At 44.2% G+C, this 20,243-nt stretch overlaps 1 protein-coding gene across 3 annotated transcripts in view; it reads left to right on the top strand.

The window, feature by feature from the left end:
* Nucleotides 1-3,678: 3,678 nt before the first annotated feature.
* The window catches only part of CEPT1 (choline/ethanolamine phosphotransferase 1), a 47,977-nt gene continuing 31,412 nt past the window's right edge, over nt 3,679-20,243 (top strand). Inside the window, exons 1-4 of one of the 3 annotated variants that reach the window (XM_024217862.2) lie at nt 3,679-3,741; nt 5,277-5,682; nt 13,360-13,507; nt 15,895-16,036. In XM_024217862.2, coding sequence (XP_024073630.1) covers nt 5,344-5,682; nt 13,360-13,507; nt 15,895-16,036 — 629 coding nt within the window. In that variant the 5' untranslated portion in view covers nt 3,679-3,741; nt 5,277-5,343. Of the gene's footprint in view, nt 3,742-3,866; nt 3,896-4,510; nt 4,559-5,276; nt 5,683-13,359; nt 13,508-15,894; nt 16,037-20,243 lie in introns of those variants that run through there. The other 2 variants (XM_024217889.2, XM_024217882.2) reach the window with 2 other exon arrangements.

Genomic DNA, 20,243 nt, shown 5'->3' with positions numbered 1-20,243 from the left:
TGATATTCTATTATTAACAGTGCGATTAAAACTGTGATTAATTGTGATTATTTTTTTAATCTCGCAATTAATTTTTTTAATCGTTTGACAGCCCTAATTGGAAGTGTTAGCAGACCCCATAAAGAAAAGTGTTAATATAACAAGATGTCAGATAAGTGTTTTAGGCTTATAGATTTTAAGGTCAGAAGGGACCATTAATCATCTAGTCTGACCCCCTGCATCACACAAGCTATAGAATTTCACCAGTAATTCAATGCTGCCAACTGCTCTGATTTTATTGAGGATTTTCTTAAAGCTGCTCCCACAAAAGTCATGTGAATACACTAGAATCTCAGCTTTCATTTTTTAAAATTAAAGTAATTGTCTGCCTTTGTGGAAAAAACCTTGAAAACAAGAGCTTTAAAGACTCAAATACCAAAAATAAGAAGAACCCAAGATCCACTATTTTAAAAAGTCTTTGGCTTAAAAGTCACAACTCAACATGTTTAAGTGTTGTACTTGCTTGGTTAGAAATATAGTGATAACTTTCAAATCAGTGGCAAATAAGCATAAACTCTACACACATGTTCTTATGAGAAATTAAAGAAAGTCATAAGTAAAATTTGAGCTTTATTAAGATAGTTTGAGCATACCAAAAATACTAATGTACACATCCACATAAAAGATAAGTCAGAAATAAGACTATACAACTCTGTCTGAGAAATAGCTTGTGAGATACAATACTGAACTCTTGTTCAGAAATGTAACTGTCTCCAAAGGAAAAGAATCCTGTTAAATGTAAGGTACTTCAATTTAGCTACCAACTTTAGCGAGCAGAGAATTTGTCATAAAGTTAGTTATCATATACTGGACTATTACGGCAACTAAATTAGTAGAAGTATACAAGAAATGACAAACATACAAAATTATGTAAATCTAGCTAAAGATATAGAAAAGATGATATGACGTATTGTAGTATTTGAGAAACACGATGATGTAATCAACTATATCACAGTGCAATGCTCACAAGGAGGCACTGAACATACAGCCTTAACTTTGGAATTTCCTGCCTTTGAGTGCTTAACTGTGCAACATCAGTTTGACTAATGTATTTATTTAATCTATACATAAGGTCACTATAATATTAAGATGTAGCACAAGGTCAGACTTTCTGAAGAATGGTAAGGATGTACATGAAAGCATACAGGTGACAGTGCATATAATTGTGCTTTTGTGAACATCCAATGCCAGGATTTTTTGTACAAAATTCATTCACACTAGCAACTTCTTGTGCTTAGAAAAGCTTTCTATATTTTGTCCACCAAGCACCCATTCTCAACTCTTTCAAATTTCTCTTTAAAACTCACTTCTAAGAATTCTTCTACTCTCCTCATAGCCAATCTCTTCATACTCCCTCACCCAGACAGCTGCCCTGTGTCCTGCCTTTTTTTTTTTTTTTTTAATTGTTTAATTAAGGACCGTGCAGTTGGAGCTATGTGGGCAGATGCCTGTGTATAGGTAGGCCTTGCACAGTGTAAGCAGAGAAGGGAGTGTGTCTTCACTTTATCTGTAAAGTGTGGTGTACATTTATGGTATTGTATAAATGATTAACAATTTACTCTATGAAGATGTCCTATGGCCTTCTATGTAAAGAATTATCTAAACAAATACTTTAACTCCCTTGCTACATCATAAAAATCCTCCTTTGCCAACTGGTCTAGATAGTCACAAATGTAGGCGTCTTTTTTCCTGATGTATTTAAGTATTTTTAAATAGTTATCTCAATCTCTGGTTTGTTTTTTCAGCCTTCTGTTGGATAGAATATTAAAGCACTTAATTACCTATAATTACACTTGATAAATAATGCAAGAGGGAGAGAGAAATTATCAGGACTAGGCAAGGGCTAGTAAAGATGCTTTTAAATGAAATCTGAAAAAAAGACCAAACTGGAGAGGAGAGAACTCCCACAGCTGCAGGGGTAAAACTGTGGGGTGAAGGGGGCAGAGATGTGGGGGGGGGGAACCAATAGGTTGGAGCAAGTCAATGAAGAGCTTAAAAACCTGAAAATTCCTTTGAGGATAGGTGTGATGTGGTTTTGTTTCTTTGAATGTGTGCGGTGTGCAGGAACATTCTGCACATGATTAAGTAGAGAGATCTAGGACTTTATGAGGCTATGGAAAAGGGATTTTGTAATAATAAAGATGAGAGGCTGTCAAGGCATGGATGAGTTAGAGTTAAAATGGTTGCTTGGATGGCCTGTATTGCAGAGTAAGCAGAAATCCCAACAGGTGAAAGAAGGAAAATTCTGAGGTAAGGATGATGTCCAGGAACACAGGAGTTAAATGAAAGATACAGTGTGACCCTCTCAGGAAGGGATAGGAGATGAATGAGAATGAACTGTATCTGAGATTATTTCCATCCCTGAGACATTGTGTTGAAGCAAGCAGGCGCACAGGTGCACATTACTTTGTCAAGACAAGCCCAAAGAACGGATAGGGAGGAGTCATTAAATGTGTCAAAAAGGTTCATCTGAATATTGTATTGTCTCAGGGTAAAAGCTAAAGGTAAAGCTAAGGTGACTAAAAAGGAGGAGGCGGGTTGGAAAGCCCAGATAAACAAGGAGTAATACACACCACAGAGTAAGAGTATTGGTGCACAGAAAGAACCCCCTGGCAGTTAGTCTTATCTGAGCCAGGCTGAAGGGAAGATTTTAAAAGGGGGCTGGGCAGTGGTGGAGCTTTAGAAAGGAGATCCCAAAGGAAAAAGCATCAGTTAAGTAAGCAGGAAGGGTGAGGAGAGATGGAAGGGGTTGGATAACACCAGGACGGAGAGAATCAGTGGGGAAGGGTAACAGGAGGCATGAAAAGAGTCAGTGGACAGGGCAGGAAGAGGGGGTTGGGAGCTGGATCAGGACAATGGGAAGTGTAGGGATGAGTTAGTACTGCAAGTCAGTGGCAGGAGGGCGTGGGGGTTTGGAGGCAGGGCAGTGGGAGGTGTGAGGGGAAGAGGCAGGAGGAGGTGGGGCGGGAGTCAGTGGAGGATGCATGACCAGGCCAGGCCAGGGGGGCTGTATGTCCGGCGAGAGAGGGAGGGCAGTGGGGGGTGGGGTGAAGGGGGCAGTTAGTGGGGTGGGTGGGTGGGGCACAGGGGGGGTGAGATGACAGGTACAGAGCGATGGGGTGAGGGGGCAGGGCAGTGGGGGGGATCAGTGTTGGGGGTGAGTGGGGGGAAGGGATAGGGGTAAGATCAGGGCAGTGTAGGGGATAGGAGAGGGAGGCAGGGGAGTGAGTGGGGCAGAGCAGACTCGACCCGGCTCTAGGGTGACCAGATGTCCCGATTTTATAGGGACAGTCCTGATTTTGGGGGCTTTTTCTTATATAGGCTCCTATTACCCCCACCCCCGTCCCGATTTTTCACACTTGCCTTCTGGTCACCCTGCCCGGCCCAGTGGCTGCCAGACCCCGGGAGGAGCGCGCGCTCCCTCTGCCCCGGACCCCCCGCGGGTGCCTTACCTCGGGCTCTCCTGGCTCATCGCCATGGCCTCTCCGCACCAGGCAGCGCGCGCACGGCAGGGACAAGGGTGAGTGAGCCCGGGGCCCGCGCGCGCCACACGCCCAGCCCCGCGCGCTCCCGCGCCGGGCTCCCACACCCACCTCTCAGCGCGCGCTCCCGAGTCCCCCTCCCCCCCGTCCCCGGCTCATTTACGGCAGCCGCAAAAGGGACGTAAAAGCGCCGCCCGTGGTTGTGCGGAGAGAGGCTGAGGTAAATGCCGGGTCCTCCGACGGAGCCTGAGGGGCCGAGCCGCGAACTCCGCGGGGCCTCGGCCTCCGTGTGACCGGCTCCTCCGGGGAGGAGGCGGCGGCGGCGGCGGCGGCGCGGAGTCTCTGTCTCCGGGTGTTTGGCCCCGGGCTCCCTGGTGTGTGCGGGGTCCTGGCTCTAGCCCCGAGGGGTCCCTGCCTTCCGGGCGGGCGGCCTGAGAGTGCCGCGGCGGGGAGAGAGCCGGGGGGCCGTGCTGGGAGTGGGGTAGGGGTGTTTCCGTCTGGTCGTGTAGCTTCCGGCGGAGCGAGTTCAGGAGCTTCCCTGTGTGCGGGGCGATTTGCTGTCCCGACTCATCCACCCCCACCCCCCTCCCGCTGAGCGGGGCCAGGACTTGGGCTTCTCTAAAACATCGCTGGGACCAGCAGCCACTGGCAGGAAACCTTGCAAAATTCCCTCCGATTTCTCAGAAAATCGGTGTCATGGAAAGCAAATGTAGCAGAAAGTCCTGCAAGCTCTATGAGTTACTCAGCGACCTAGGGGTTTGTGGTAGCTTAGAAAGTCAGTTGTATTTAAATGTCGTCTTATGTAATCCTTCTGTTTCTTGCCCCCCTCCTCCCCCAAAAAATGCAACCTTCTTTCTTCTGGAGTCCTAGGTATTTGATATTCTGATATTCTAGTCAACAATTTGCATTCCTGCAAATTGTCTCTCCAAATGTAATCCACTAATACGCTAGCTGGAGGTTTCTCCTAGAATAAGCAGCAGTGAACTAATGAACAGTGTTGATGCTTATGTGAGCTTTAGGCTGTAGAATTAACACAGGTAGGTGCTGTCAGAAGAGACCATTCTGCTTCAAATTGCATTCCAGTTTCTACTGCAACTGGAAAAGCTGGAACCATATTGGAGGCTTAAATTAAATATTGGAAGTGTACAGTGATTTGTGGAAAACTTAATTCTATCCATTCCATGTAGTTATACTCCCCTCCTCCTAGCTGAAGTCATTTAATTCTGTGACTTGACACCATGCCCTCCTCACAGGAGTGAGTGAGCTGAGTGTACAACATAGTGTTTGGGTAGGGTTTTATTTTGTTTTTAAATGTACATGCTACACTCTGTTAGAGAAGGCAATTTTGAAAAAGTGGGACTTGCACTTGGATTGGAAGATGGTTAGGTTTGTGATGGTCTTTGGTTTCTGATGCAGATCAGTGGTGTATATTTCTACTGGAGCTAGAAACAAGGCCAAGGGCAGCAGTATATTTGCCAAGAGAGACAACAAGGGGTGAAAGCTAGTGCTACTTGTGGCTATAATTTTTTTATGTGCTCACATGTTCATTAGTAGCTGAACTGAGATGACCCTTCCATTCCCCTCAAAAATTCCTCTCTGCAAATGCCTCTGAACACTCTTAGGACACATTTGGTTTGAACTGGCCTGGGCTGTCAAATGTCAGATTTATAATTGCGTTACGCTTAGAGGTTGAATGCTACTAAGTTATGCACACTTTCTTTCTCTTAAATATGTCTGAATTCCTTTATGTTCCAGGTAGATCAGAATCTTAAGACTTCACAACTATAACCTGCCAAATAACAATTCCAAGGCTAACCAATCCATGAGTGGGCATCGATCCTCAAGGAAGCGATGTGGAGAGTCACGCTTAGAATCCCCTATGGATTGTGGTCATGTTCCTGCTACAGTGTGTGTGTTACGCAAGTTGGTTCAGTTGCCAACACCGCCATTGTCAAAACACCAGCTAAAGCGGTTAGAAGAACACAAATATCGGAGTGCTGGACAGTCCTTGCTTGAGCCACTAATGCAAGGTTACTGGGAATGGCTAGTTGGAAGAATTCCAGCCTGGATTGCCCCAAATCTGATCACCATTATTGGACTGTTAATAAACATATGTACAACAGTAATATTAGTGTATTACTGTCCAACAGCTGCGGAGCAGGTAAGAGATGAGCTTTTAACTATGACAAACTTCATATTTAATGTGAGTAGCATGGAGCCAACATTATTTTGGGTGTGTTCTTGTGTTTGGGGTTGTGTTGCACTGAATGATCCACCATTCTTATTTTGAGCTGTTCTGTGGACACACATGCTTTGTGTGGGGTGGTTTTTTGTTTTTTGTTTTTTTTTTTTTTTTTTTTCTTAGAGGTCTTCCTACTTGCATTTCCTACACACAAATGCTTATAAGTGGATTTCCATGTTGGCACTTCCTGAAGAAAACAGCTGTGTTCTGCTGCTCGCTAGTTACACTGGGGCGAGTGGAAGTGATGTCAAGGGCCAACATGCACTAATGTTGTGTTGTCTGTCTGGCCCTGCCCAAACACTATGTGAAACATTCATAGAATCGTAGAATATCAGGGTTGGAAGGGACCTCAAGAGGTCATCTAGTCCAACCCCCTGCTCAAAGCAGGACCAATTCCCAACTAAATCATCCCAGCCAGGGCTTTGTCAAGCCAGGCCTTAAAAACCTCCAAGGAAGGAGACTCCACCACCTCCCTAGGTAACGCATTCCAGTGCTTCACCACCCTCCTAGTGAAATAGTGTTTCCTAATATCCAACCTGGACCTCCCCCACTGCAACTTGAGACCATTGCTCCTTGTTCTGTCATCTGCCACCACTGAGAACAGCCGAGCTCCATCCTCTTTGGAACCCCCCTTCAGGTAGTTGAAGGCTGCTATCAAATCCCCCCTCATTCTTCTCTTCTGGAGACTAAACAATCCCAGTTCCCTCAGCCTCTCCTCATAAGTCATGTGCTCCAGACCCCTAATCATTTTTGTTGCCCTCCGCTGGACTCTTTCCAATTTTTCCACATCCTTCTTGTAGTGTGGGCCCCAAAACTGGACACAGTATTCCAGATGAGGCCTCACCAATGTCGAATAAAGGGGAACGATCACGTTCCTCGATCTGCTGGCAGATCAAGGAATATGTAATATCACAATAGAATGGGAAGGGAGCTCAATCTGTTCTAGTAGCAATTGTGTGGGGTCTGCTGCAAACGGAGAGGAATTGGTTTGCATCCTCACAAGAAGCTGCTGAGTACCTATGGAAGCCTTAAGAAAAGGAAGCTGGAGCTATCCTGTCCTGGCATTGCATGTATAATTACCACCTGTTTTTTTACTACTTGTGATTGGACTGTGGTCACCTGAAGCTCTGTGTAGACTAGAGTTTCTTGTTGTGTTGTAATTCAAACTGGATTGATAGGTAGGTCTGATGCTTCTTGGTGCACGCAGGGCTGTGAGTCACCTCGTTACTACCTGCCTCCAGCATGAGGAAGTCTTGCCTGTGCTAGCTGGGTGATAGCTCCCTAAAATAACCAGCCTGTCAGCCACTCAAGCACTCTCCCATGGGCTACACCAGCCTTGGCTTTGCCTTGCAGATTGACAATAGATGCACTGCAGCCCCTGACTCCCTTTGAAGTGTTAACCTGTGGTATCCAGCCTTGATCACCCAGTATACCACAGTTTTTAACCATAGACTGTCACTCCTGTATTCTGTATGATTGGGGGGGGATAGCTCAGTGGTTTGAGCATTGGCCTGCTAAACCCAGGGTTGTGAGTTCAATCCTTGAGGGGGCTGCTTAGGGATCTGGGACAAAAATCAGTACTTGATCCTGCTAGTGAAGGCAGGGGGCTGGACTCAATGACCTTTCAGGGTCCCTTCCAGTTCTAGGAGATTGGTATATCTCCATATAGACACTTGAGTTCAATTATAAAATAAAAATGTATTAAAGAATAGATTCAATTAAAAACAAGCCAGTGTGAGAGATGGGAACAATGGTTGTTTTATAGGTCATCAGAACATGCATTCTGGAGCCTAAACTTAGCTAACAAGTTATCCTTATATCTTAAGCTTACCTCACTCAAAGTTCTTTCCAGCATTTTCAGCCACGCTTGCCTGACAATCCTTTTTTCATTAAGCAAACTTTGCAGTCCGTTTACTTCCTCAGTGAGGGTTGCCATGGTGTCTTTCTGCATACCCATGTATACCAGAACAGGCGTTTTAATATCCACCTGAAAATAAGTTGGTTTGAAAAACACTAAGGGCTTGGCTACACTTGCGAGTTATAGTGCATTAAAGGAGCCCCAGGCGCACTAGCTCACTACCCATCCACACTGGCAAGGCACGTAGAGCGCTCTGATTCCAGGGCTAGAGTGCTCCTGGTACTCCACCTTGGCGAGTGGAATAACGTTTGATGCGCCCCCACTGGAGCACCCCAGTGTCAGTGTGAACGAGGTGTTGCATTACTGTGCTCTGATCAGCTTCCAGAAACATCCCATAATCCCCTTAACTCAAGTGGCCACTCTTGTCATTGTTTTGGATATGCCCTTTGAAAAGCATGCCGGCTGTCAAACGGAGCTATCTGCTCTGAGACAAAGCAACCGTGTGTGTGAGAGAGTTACTGTCTGAGCTTACAGGACAGCATGCTGACATGCTCTCAGCCCTGCAAAAACCCACTCTCTCCCCCCACACAACACCTCCCCCCACCCCATTTGAAAAGCACATTGCAGCCACTTGTATGCTGGGATAGCTACCACAATGCACTGCTCTCTGTGGCCATTGCAAGAGCTACTAATGTGGCCACACCAGTGCGCTGGCAGCTGTTATTGTGGACAGACTATAGTGCTTTCCCTACTGCGTTCTACGAAGGCTGGTTTAACTCAAAGCGCTCTACATCTGTAAGTGTAGCCATGCCCTAACAGTAGAGCAGCTCCACTGGTGTTAGCAATGTATGGAGTACAGTTGTTACATGCTTAGAATGGGTCGATCTAAGACGGGTTCTCAGACTTTTTTGTAGTGGTGACCCCTTTCACACAGCAAGCCTCGGAGTGAGTGTGACCCCCCCCCCATACATTAAAAACACTTTTTTTTTTTTTAATATATTTAACACCGTTATAAGTGCTGGAGGCAAAGCGGGATTTGGGGTGGAGGCTGACAGCTCGTGACCTCCCATGTAATAACCTTGCGACCCCCCCCCCCCCGAGGGGTCCCAACCCCCAATTTGAGAACCCCTGGTCTAAGAAGACAAATGCTTAAAGTTCTGGCATTTGCCTGCATCCCTTCTTGCTATTATCACTAGTGGAGGCATACTCTTTGAAAATAAGTCTGGTGTGTTTGTGTTAAGGTGGTGAATGCTGCTTTAACTTTGTTCCCCTTATGTATTTCAGCAGTCTAGTTACATGATCACATACTCCTTCTCAAATAATACAACACATTATAAAACTTGTTCTACACTATTAACTGCAATCTGTTGTAGTACAATATAATACTTACTCCTGGGGGAATTCTGCACCACAGCATGTGTGCAGAATTCATGTCCCCCACAGATTTCTCTGCTTCCCTGCAGAAAAATACTTTGACAGGGATGCGAAGGGAAGCTGCTAGAGCAGTCCCGCACTACTCCCGAGCAGTGCAGGTACATCATTTCAGGCATTGGGAGCAGCTGGTGGAGAGGTAAATCACTGCAGGGCTGGGGACACTCCAGTCAGTGGCTCCTATCTTGAGCCAGGGTCAGCTGCTAGTCTGGCTGGGCTGGAGGCAGGAGAGGACGGGACTTCCTCAGCCCTAGCCATTCCTTGCAGGAGAAATGTTAGACCCACCAACCAACCTCCCCCAGCTGCAGGGAGCTCAGCATCTTCCCCTGCTTCCTGCCCCCATCGCTCCTTGGGTGGGGGGAAGGGGCACTGTGTGGGGAGCTGCTCCCCCATCCACCCAACCCCCATGCATCTGGACCTCCCATACCCAGACACCCCTGCCAAGCCTCCATCTGGTACATCCAGAACCCCCCTTGCCCTCCATACATGAACCTCAGCCCCTGCATCTGGAGCCCCCCTGCCTCTGGACCCCCACCCCTGCACCCAGACCACCCCCAACTGAGCTCCCTGCACTCAAACCCCCCACCCTGATGCCCCACCCCCTGAACCACCCTGATGCCCCACCCCCTGAACCACCCTGAGCCCACACATCCAGACCCCCATGCCACTGACACCCCCTTCCATGAGCTGCACCCATACCCCACCCGATGAGACCCCCCCCCTCAGCACCCAGACCCCTCTGCTGAGCCCCAACTACCTTCACCTGGAAGTCTCTGCAGAGTCCCATTGCTGCTGCACCCAGGACCCCCCCCCCATGAGCCCCTGTGTATTCAGATCCCCCGCCCCACACCTCGGCCCCCCTCCCCCACTGAGCTGCCTGCACCCAGACTGTTCGACACAGAATCTTCTCACCCCACATCTGGATTTCCCCTCCACACTTGGATCCTGCCTGGTTGAGCCTGTGGCACAGAGGGGCAGGGCTCCAGAGTGTTTCTGGGGCAGGCCCAGGCCTTGTGTTGTGTCAGGGTCAGGTGCAGCCTCACTGTTGAGTCCGTGTCCTGGGGCGGGGGGATCTTCCACCTTTGTGCAGCCACTGGCCTATGCACCCCACTGCCATGCTGGTGCTTCTGCATTTATTTGTCAAAACTTGCACAATTTTAAAATATTGTGTGCAGAATTTTTAATTTTTTGGTGCAGAATGCCCTCAGGAGTAGACAGTATACTGTGTATAACAAAGGTCATGAAAGAGACCAGGTGGGTGGGGTAATATCTTTCATTGGACCAACTTCTGTTGGAGAGAGAAGCTTTTGAGCTACAAGAAGAACAGGAGTACTTGTGGCACCTTAGAGACTAACAAATTTATTAGAGCATAAGCTTTCGTGGGCTACAACCCACTTCTTCGGATGCATAGAGCTCTTCCTTAGGTCTGGGAAATGTATTCAGGGTGTCAGATCTTGTTTTTTAGCTCTGACAGTTTTTAGCATAAGTAGTTAGCATGTATTCTAAGGGACCATTCAAGGTGAAGTTAATGAAAGTCACTTGTATGCAAATACACACTAAAACATGCTTAGACAACATATGTAATACTGAATAATGATAGTGAAAAGTACAAGCTGGCAGAGAGCGGTTTACAATTAAAATAACTTTCAATACCTCTGTCCTAGGTGTGCCTTGGTAATAAATTTTACTGTAAATACCTTAATGCTAATTATTTTAACTGGATATAGAAAAACACACATGGGTCTATTTAGGAAAAATCTCAATTTTTAGTTTGTACTTTTCCATTTAGAAATCATGTTAAGTGTTTAAAAAAAGTACATTCTTATGTGAAATTCAAATAACAACATACAATACTTGGATCAAGTAACCTTTGACTGTTATTACCACAGTATGAGTATCTACTGCAAGTCAATGTGACTTAGATGTTTTTGAAAATCTTACTGTAATCAAACAATATAAAGTTACTACAGCTCTAAAGTATATTTAGTTTAGTAGCAAACAGCTAGTGATATTCTACAATAACAAATTAGTGTTCAAAGGGATAACTGTCTCCAGTGGGGAAAACTGTCCTGTTTTGTGAAGTGCATGGGTACTGACAAAAATTATGAAAACGCATATCTTAGAGAGAGGAACTTGTATTAAAAAAACAAATTAGTAAGTTGAAATTGAAAACCAGTGTAAATGTATAGGTTGGTACTCTAAGATTGTAGGAGAAAACTGCATGACAGTGAAGTAATATAAAGACCTAAAACTACTGTAGTATGTGTGCACTCGGAGTAAAATGAAGTTTCACCCAGTAAACTGCAATGACTCTTAAAGTATTGGATCCATGTGATTTGCTATAGTGTGTAAAATTGGGCTATACCTGTATGCCTACCTTTGCAAAGAATTCTGAGAACCTCGGGGGGGGGGGGGGAACTCTAGTACAAAACATTATTATTTATTATTTGCATAACTGGTATTGCAACTGACCTGGGTTTAGTTTTGAGCTTGACATGTAGGTCATGATCCTACCACTGTGAAGCTTATTGCAGGATTGGGGCCTTATTTCATATGTACCAACGTTCAGAGTAAAGGCTGTCCTGTGGATGCATGCATAGCTAATTTAGGGCTTGTCTGCATGGCCCCAGAGTTCAGACTGCAGAGGTGTGAACTGCAGCTCACACTAGTGTGCTTTGCTGTAACTCTCCTGGGTAGACCCTGTGGGCATGAACCTGAACTAGGTACCTTTTAGTTAGCTTAGCCCTGTTTGAAAGAAGACTGTTAACATGAACTTGATACCTTTTAGCTTGCAACAGCAGTGCCCACATGAGGGAGTTGGAGTGCAGCATACCAGTGTGTTCTGCAGTTCACACCCCTGTAGTCCAAACTGCTAGGGGGAAGGTGTAGGCGTAGCCCTAGTGGCATAGCAAGTATATGTATTTCATGGTGTATGGCAAATGAGACATGGCTCTGAAAGAGTCTTGTTTCATTTGTTACACATCTGTTTAGTGTGAATGTCAGCTTCCATTTTCCATGAGTAGTTTATGGAAGCACAGTGAACTACTTATGCATCTCTCATACCCCTTTTTGTAAAGCACTTTGAGATCTACAGGTGAAAAAGTGCAAAGTATTACTGGCCCCACTTTGCAGACGTGAAAACTGAGACAAAGATAGGTTGAAGGATTTCCGTTGATGGCGCTAATAGCGACTTAAACTTTAACCACTGAACCAAAGGATTTGGATTTGATTCCTTGATCTAGCTAAGACTTGGCACCTGTTTTGTCATCTGTAAAACAGGGATTTTAATACTGAATAATGTACCCCACAGCCACATCTGGATTATTAAAGAGGAATGTTTATGGTGTTTTGAGTGACCACAGATTGGGAGAAAGCAGCGTTACTTAGGGTATGTCTATACTTACCTCCGGGTTCGGCGGTAAGTAATCGATCTTCTGGGATCGATTTATCGCGTGTTGTCTAGACGCAATAAATCGATCCCGGATCGAACCCGGAAGTGCTCGCCGTCGACGCCGGTACTCCTTCTCCGCGAGAGGAGTAGGCGGAGTTGACAGGGGAGCCTGCCTGCTGCGTGTGGACCTTTGGTAAGTACCTTTAAGTTCGAACTAAGGTACTTCAACTTCAGCTACGTTATTCACGTAGCTGAAGTTGCGTATCTTAGTTCGAACTGGGGGGTTAGTGTGGACCAGCCCTTAGAAACTGGAAGAGCTGTAGGGGTGAGAACACCATTCCCTAGCCACTGAGATTTTCAAAACTTCACTATGTGAGGCTATCTGAGCCTGGACATTTTCTCTCAGCACAACACGCTCGTGTGCTCCAGGATTTTCAAAGAATGGATACCATCCGCAACCTACTTTAAATAATTCCGATGTTTGAATGCTGAGAATTAGATGCTCAGATCTGCAGAGGGCCACCCAGGAATCATAAAAGTACCTAGAGACAACCTTAATTGTACCCCATTTTGCGAATGAGTTGCTATACAGTTATTGTTTCTCAAATGTAGACTGGTACTGTGTGGTGTGTGGTTTTTTTTTTTTTTTTTTTCTTCAGCCTTAGATTAATATAAATACTGCACTTTCTTAATGTAGCTCTTTTTAATGTGGATTTTTCAGTTTCTTGCATCTCACCATTTTCCCCTACCCCCGAGGATCAACTATCAAAAATGTATTACTTTTAATTTGCAGTACCTGCAAATATTCATGATTTTGGTAGGAGAATAAAGATCTGTTTAGGGCGTTTCAAATCTTTTTGTTAATAACCTTTTACTGACCTTCACTTTTCTTTTTCCCCTCCCCCCTCCCCCCCAGGCACCTCCGTGGGCATATCTTGCTTGTGCATGTGGCCTTTTCATTTACCAATCTTTGGACGCTATTGATGGAAAACAAGCAAGAAGAACCAATAGTAGTACTCCTCTGGGAGAACTTTTTGACCATGGTTGTGATTCACTGTCCACAGGTATTGTCACTTGTAACTGGAAGATGATGGTTAAATAAATCTATTTATTATTAGGAAAATCTCCAAACTAGAATATAGAAAGAAAAACCTTTGTCAGGCATGCTATTGAAGAGATGAGCAATTTGATGCTATTGTTACATAGCCAAAAGAAGATTCATTTGGCAGTAATTTACTCTTTTTTTTTTAAGCAGAACCTAAATCTGACTAGTGTTACACTGACACTGCTGAATCAGGGCCTAAATTCCCTCAAGGTACATAAGAATCTGTAAAGCTCTAAGCATGTGAGTGGTTCTGTTGACGTTATGGGGTCTACACATGTGGCTTGCTAAATTTGAGCCTAATTTAGTAACTTTTTTACCTAGCTTACGTTTAGAGTACAAAGAACACTTCTAATTTAGTTTTAGATATCCGTTATTAAAACAATTTTAAAGTCCGATTTTGGGCCTAAACTATGACACTGGGAGTCCAAATTCAGCCCTGACTCTGCTCTGTTTAAAGCAGAGGTAACTTTAAACCTGTGTGTTCAATGAAAGATTCAGATTCTTTTTGTTTGGGTACTTAGATCACAGTTTATAAGACTCTAACATTTAAATTTTGATGGATGATCACTCTATTTTGATTTTGTAATTTTAGATGTATAGAATGCATAGTTTACTCCTGAGGGCATTCCGTGCCAAAAAAATTTAAAATATTGTGCACAGAATTTTAAATAATGTAAATTTTATTTGTCAAATAAATGTGGAGGCTCCAGCATGGCACTGGGGAGCACTGGCTGTACAGAGGTGGGAGATCACTGTGCAGCTCTCCCTCCCTTTCTCTTTCTCTTCTTCTCCCTCCCCCCCCGGGACACGGATTCAGTGGTGAGGCTGTACCCAACCCTGACACAGCGCAAGGACTGGGTTTGCCCCAGGAACACCCCAGGGCCCTGCCCCTCCATGCCAGGTGCACCAGGTGTGGACAGGCAGACTCAGCAAGGCAGGATCCAAATGTGGAGGGGCTTAGTGTGGGGGGGATTCAGGTGTTGGTTGAGAGGGTTCTGTGTGGGGCAATCTGGGTGTGGGTGGGTCAGTGGGTGATCTGGGTGCAGGGTGGATCTGGATGCACAGTGGCTTGTTGGGGAGTGGGGAGGGTTCTGGGTGCAACAGTTAGGGGACTCTGCAGTGGGGGGTCAAGGTGGTTGTGGCTCATTGGGGAGGCCAGTGTGGAGGAGTGGGGATCCAGGTGCAGCTGGTTTGGGTTTAGGGGGTGAGGATCCAGGTGCATGGGGAGTGGGGCTCATTGGAGTGGTTCTGAGTGTGGGGGGAGTGAAGCTTGGTGGGAGGGTCTGGGTATGAGGGGGTCTGGATGCATGGGGGTTGGGCAGATGGGGGAGCAGCTCCCTGTACAGGGATCCCTCCCTTGGCAGCTGAGGAGTGATGGGTGCAGGAAGTGTGTATGGGAGTTCTCAGATTCCTGCAGTTGGGGGAGAGATCTGGGGTTGGGTCTGACCTGGCCCCGGATGCCATGCAGGGGAAGAGGAAGTCCTGTCTTCTCTAGCCTAGCCGGGACTAGCAGTTGAGCCTGGCGCAGGGTAGGAGCCACTAGCTGGGTCTTCCCCAGTTCCGCCCTCTGCCCCACAGTAATTTACCTCTCTGTGGACTGCCCTGGGCACCAGGAACATACTGCTGGAGAGGGTTGCATGACCGCTCTTGTGGCTTCCCTTTGCTTCCCTGTCAGTCATTTTTCTGCAGGGAAGCAAAGAAATCAGCAGGGGACACAAATTCTGCACATGCGCAGTAGCGAAGAATTCCCCTCAGGAGTAATAGTTGCCTTTTTTTGTCATTCTCACTTGGTAATTTCTTTTAATGAAAGACGCAGTGAAAGAAAATGGCAAACTTGAACAAAAGTAAACAAAAACAAGGAAATTCCAAATTAAGAGCCTGATCCCATAAGTTGCTGAGAATCTCTTTTAAAGTGCTGTGCCCCCTCTCAGCTCCCATTGACTTCAGTAGGAATGGGTGCCCTCTACAATGGGTACCCTCTGCAAACTCCCTTAGCTGATGCTCTGCAATTCTGTTGTGGTGATATTTCAGGATTAAGATTATGCAGCGGTATTGTAGTTCACAGTAATGTATAATCAACAGCATCTCAGCAGTCACCCTGTGAGATGCTGAGCACCCTCAATGAACAGCAATAATAAAGGAATAAAACATTTGCATTAATTAAACTGTTTTTGTTTATTATGTGACCTGTAATCTTTGTTAAAAGTCTTTACTATATAATGTAGCGATTTACTGTAATCTCACAGTGCCACTTTCTGAGTCCTTTGCTAGAATTCTGTCTCCTGTATGGCTTTGTAAAGATTTCTTTGTACATGCTTGTTTACTTTTGTCTGATTTCTTCTGCAGTCTTTGTGGTTTTGGGAACTTGTATTGCTGTGCAGCTGGGGACGAATCCTGACTGGATGTTCTTCTGTTGTTTTGCTGGGACGTTCATGTTTTATTGTGCACACTGGCAGACGTATGTCTCTGGAACATTGCGCTTTGGAATGTAAGTAACTCAGTTGAAAGTAAAACTGTAAACAGTGAAGTCAGTTTTCTGTTCAATATATGTCCTGTACTAAGATTCTTATATGTACACACACACACTTTTACTAATTTATGAATACATATACGTATGTTCACACACTTTTATAACCTGTGTTGACTACTATATATTCGAGTCTCTGCATACAAAAATAACACTAAATAATTTTTGAGCCTCTTGTTATCAGGAGAAGAAAAACTTCTGCCCTCTGAAATAATTGCTAACAGCTTCTGATGTGAATTAAACTCAAAATAATGTGTAATCAGATAGATGGCAACGTGATTTCAGTTATGCAGCCATTCCTGTGTGTCTGGGAAAAATCAACCACAGCATTTGCACAGCAGTTCATTTTTGCAAGATGTGCATGTTTAACCCCTGAGCGCTGATCTTAAATAATTTACTTAACTCTTAATAGAATGTGGTGAGATTTTTGATGTGGAAAATTTAATATAAATTGACATTTTTGCCTACAATCTGAAGCCCTGACCCTGCATTGGGGTCTGTGTTAACAGATCCCAAGTGCTTGTGAGAAGTCTGACTCTGGGAGTGAAATTTTGGCCTTATTAAAATCAATTACAAAACTTCTGTTGATTGATTTAAGGGGGGGCTAGTGTGGCAGGATTTCATCTAGAAGACTAGGCTCTTAGGTTCTGATGCAAGATTAAGTCCCTAATCAATGGCTGTTGTGTAATCATATCTATGTAGATATAGAGCCAATAGGAAGTCCATCTGCCAAGTATATTTCAAATGAGGTTAAGCAGCCTATTGAAGGATGCCCTCTATGCTGAACAAGAATCATAATTTTATTACATTTATAGAAATTTTTGATATTCTATTAATTTGTGGTGGTTTCCAGCATTAAGGTACATGCAAGGTACAAACATTATTCATTAAATGGTCAGTCAACAGGTTTCTGGGTATTGCAAAATTTTATCAAACTAAAATAATCAAGTTCTGGACCTTTTGGCTGAAATAGCCCCTTAAGGAGAAATTTAATATTTATTGATCTTACCTGATAAGTCTCATTGACTAGATTTCTGATAGAACCATATGAAACACCAAGATAGCCAGTATTCCATAAAAATCAAGGGTCAGACTCTAATCTCAATCACATAAATCCAGAGCAACTTTAGCAACCTCATTGGCGTCTTTTGAGATTCATGTTGTAACGGAAATTTGGTCCCAGTTCCTGGACTTATCCACATAAGACTTATGCCCATAATGTTAGGTCCTTGCCCTTTCAGAACACGATAAGGGCGCCACCCTGGGATGGCCGAGCACCTTCAGCTCCCATTGAAATCAGTGAGCATTGAGGACAATGGGCATCCTGCAGAGACCATCCCAAAGAGTCTGATTTTTTTTTTTTTTATAAAGGCCTAAGCATGGCTTAAATGTTGAAAGTGCAAGTTTATATTTACATCTCAACCTATCTGATTTCCAGGTGCGGTCAGAGAAGTAGCCATGTAAATATTCTCATTTCCCCATATAAACTCTTAAGATCCCTTTCACTGGGATCAATGCACCAAAACTTGTCTCTAATTTTACAGATGCCATGTTTCAAAATCTAGTTCTACAGGAACCTCACTGTTAAAATGAAAAATATCAGTATTTTCTGATCAATATTTATAATACATCTTAAAGGTCACACAACTATATTATGTGCTCAGTATTACAAGTATCAGATCAGCATTTGTATAATGAACTCATACTTTTAACCATTCCCACTGTCATAAGGCTAATAGGCTTACAACAAACTCATTAATGTCTTCCACAAAAACCTGAGAATGAATATTAGGAAAGAAGACAATAAACAGTGCTAAATATTAGCTTGTCTCTGAAGCTTTCTCTTTACTAATCTTTGCACTGTAAGACTTATTCTGCCTACCTCCTGATCCTTGCAGATATAGGAACCTCTACATTCCGAATAGATGTTGGTAGCTCTCATTGACTGCTTCCCCTTGGATGACTTGGCACTTCTATTCTACAGTAACAAAGGCTATTTTTGTTGCGGCTTTAGTAGTAAAGAATTACTTCGTTACCTGACATGTTAATAGCCACAAAGTCAGTGGCTATTTTGGATTTAATTGGAAATTAAAAAGTTAAATATGAGAAGTATAGCTGAAGCTTTGGAGTAAATTTGATTTTATTTGTCAAACTACAAAATTAGTTCCCAAAAGGAAATGGCAATATAACTGGACCTGTGTACTGCATTCACTAGAAATATGACTTGATATTTTTATTCAAATACAGAACTCGTATTCAAGGGTTACATACATTGAAAATGGGCTATTCAGCTGTAAATGAAAGGCAATGGTAAATGGGAGTGTGATGAGTTGGGGAAGGTAGGCTACAAAATACCCCAGCGATCTGTTACATCATTAATTAAGATGTTACAGTAGCTGTGAAAGAGGAAGTAAACAGAATAATGAAATAAAATGTGGAGACTTATAAACTGGTGAAGATATAAGAAAGATATAAACGGATCTACAGAGGTTAGAAATATGGGCAGGAAATAAAAGGAGATTGAATCTGGAAGAACGCATCTGTATATGTCTGAGAGAAAGTAATCCCCCAGACAATACATAGGAAGGGCAGCAGAAAGCTGTGATGCTCTAAGAGACTTGAGGGTGATAGTTGATACCAAATTAGAAATGCCCTCTCAATACCATGGTAGACTGTATACAGAGAAGCATCAAAGAACAAGGAGTTGATGAGCACTTTCTATATGTTTTGATGAGACTACATCCACAATATTGCAGTCAGTCGTGGACTCCACAATACCAGAAATTATTTTCTCTGTAGTCTGGACCTTGACTGAGAAATTTGGACCTTGAGGGAAAAAATAGACTACCTCTGGCATAGATCATCTGACCTGCTGGGATCTTCTGAAGGTATTATCACTGTAAGCCATGAGATAGATTTAGTAAACATACGTATCTTTAAAAAACATTTGACAACTTTCCACATCAGAGCTTATTGGCTATGGAAGAGTTACAGAAAAGGAGATAAGACGTTGTACTGGATAGAAAATTGGCATTAAGATCAGGAAGTATGCCCTAAGCATAGAGGGAAGTGCTACAAGTTGAAAATGTGATATGAGTGGAGTACCCCTGGGACCAGTTTTAGGATTTGCATTCATTAAATGGCAGCAGCCCCTATATTTGTTGTCTAACACTTCACATTATAAAAACTATTCTGACTATTTCTTGAAGAATCCTAACAGCTACATGGTTTGCAGAAAGGAACTTGAAGTTTGACAGAGGATTGTCCTGAGGTCAGGAAGGTGCCTTTTGCTGTTACAAGGAATATCTCTTCTAGTTTGAGTTAGAAGTTGTCAACAATTGCTACTTCCCATCTGTTTTTTCCTCAGAAGAGCTTCCTAGAGGTCTGTCAGGGTTCTATTAGTATTGTGCATGCATCTTTCTGTAGCATGCTACACGCAGTTGAACCTCCTGATAGGGCACAGGCAGAAAGGATGATCATTGTTGTCTTCCTCCTGCTGCTGCTTTCCATCTTTGTGACACCTTTGACAAGGTGTACTTATCTGGGTACTAAAAGACCATGAGATAGTCACCACAAAAAGTGAGTCTGATGATAAAGATTGTGAAAGGCACAGTATTAATATTAAGTGAGGCCTCATACCCCTCATGAGCTGAGTTGAACCTAAAATTCCAGTATGACACACAGTTCCAGCTACACTGCCTCTCAGAAATAAAGTTCTAAATCTAAAAGTACTTGGCTATGTTGTCTGTAAAGTGTGTGTGTGCATGCAAAACTAGGAATACATGGAAATTTGGGCAGAAATGCTTCATTTAAAGAGGAGTTAAAATATAGATGAAATATCTGGGGAAGAAAGCAAAAGCTTGGAATCTGACTCTCTGCAGCAGCTAACACCTGCTTAGAACAGACTTTTCCCCAAGCCTGGTATACTCTGAAGTTTCTGAAGAACTGTCTGAGATCAGCAAATTCAGTTGCAGCATAAAGAGGAAAAAGCACAAAGCAGGTGCATCTCGTTTTGCTTGAGGTTCCATAAACCAGCCTTCATATCTAGGCTGGATTCTGGCTTCCCCCCCCCCCCCCCCCCTGTGGGGGGGGGGGGGGGGGGGGGGGGGGGGGCCCCGGGCGGGGGGCCGCCCCCCCCCCCCCCCCCCCCCCCCGGGCCGCCGGCGCC

Source organism: Terrapene carolina, unplaced genomic scaffold (assembly GCF_002925995.2).
Source record: "Terrapene carolina triunguis isolate 2854851 unplaced genomic scaffold, T_m_triunguis-2.0 Scaffold191, whole genome shotgun sequence".
NCBI lineage: Eukaryota > Metazoa > Chordata > Testudines > Emydidae > Terrapene > Terrapene triunguis.
Note: the sequence above shows the minus strand (reverse complement) of the source record. Positions and strands in the feature narration are given on the sequence as shown.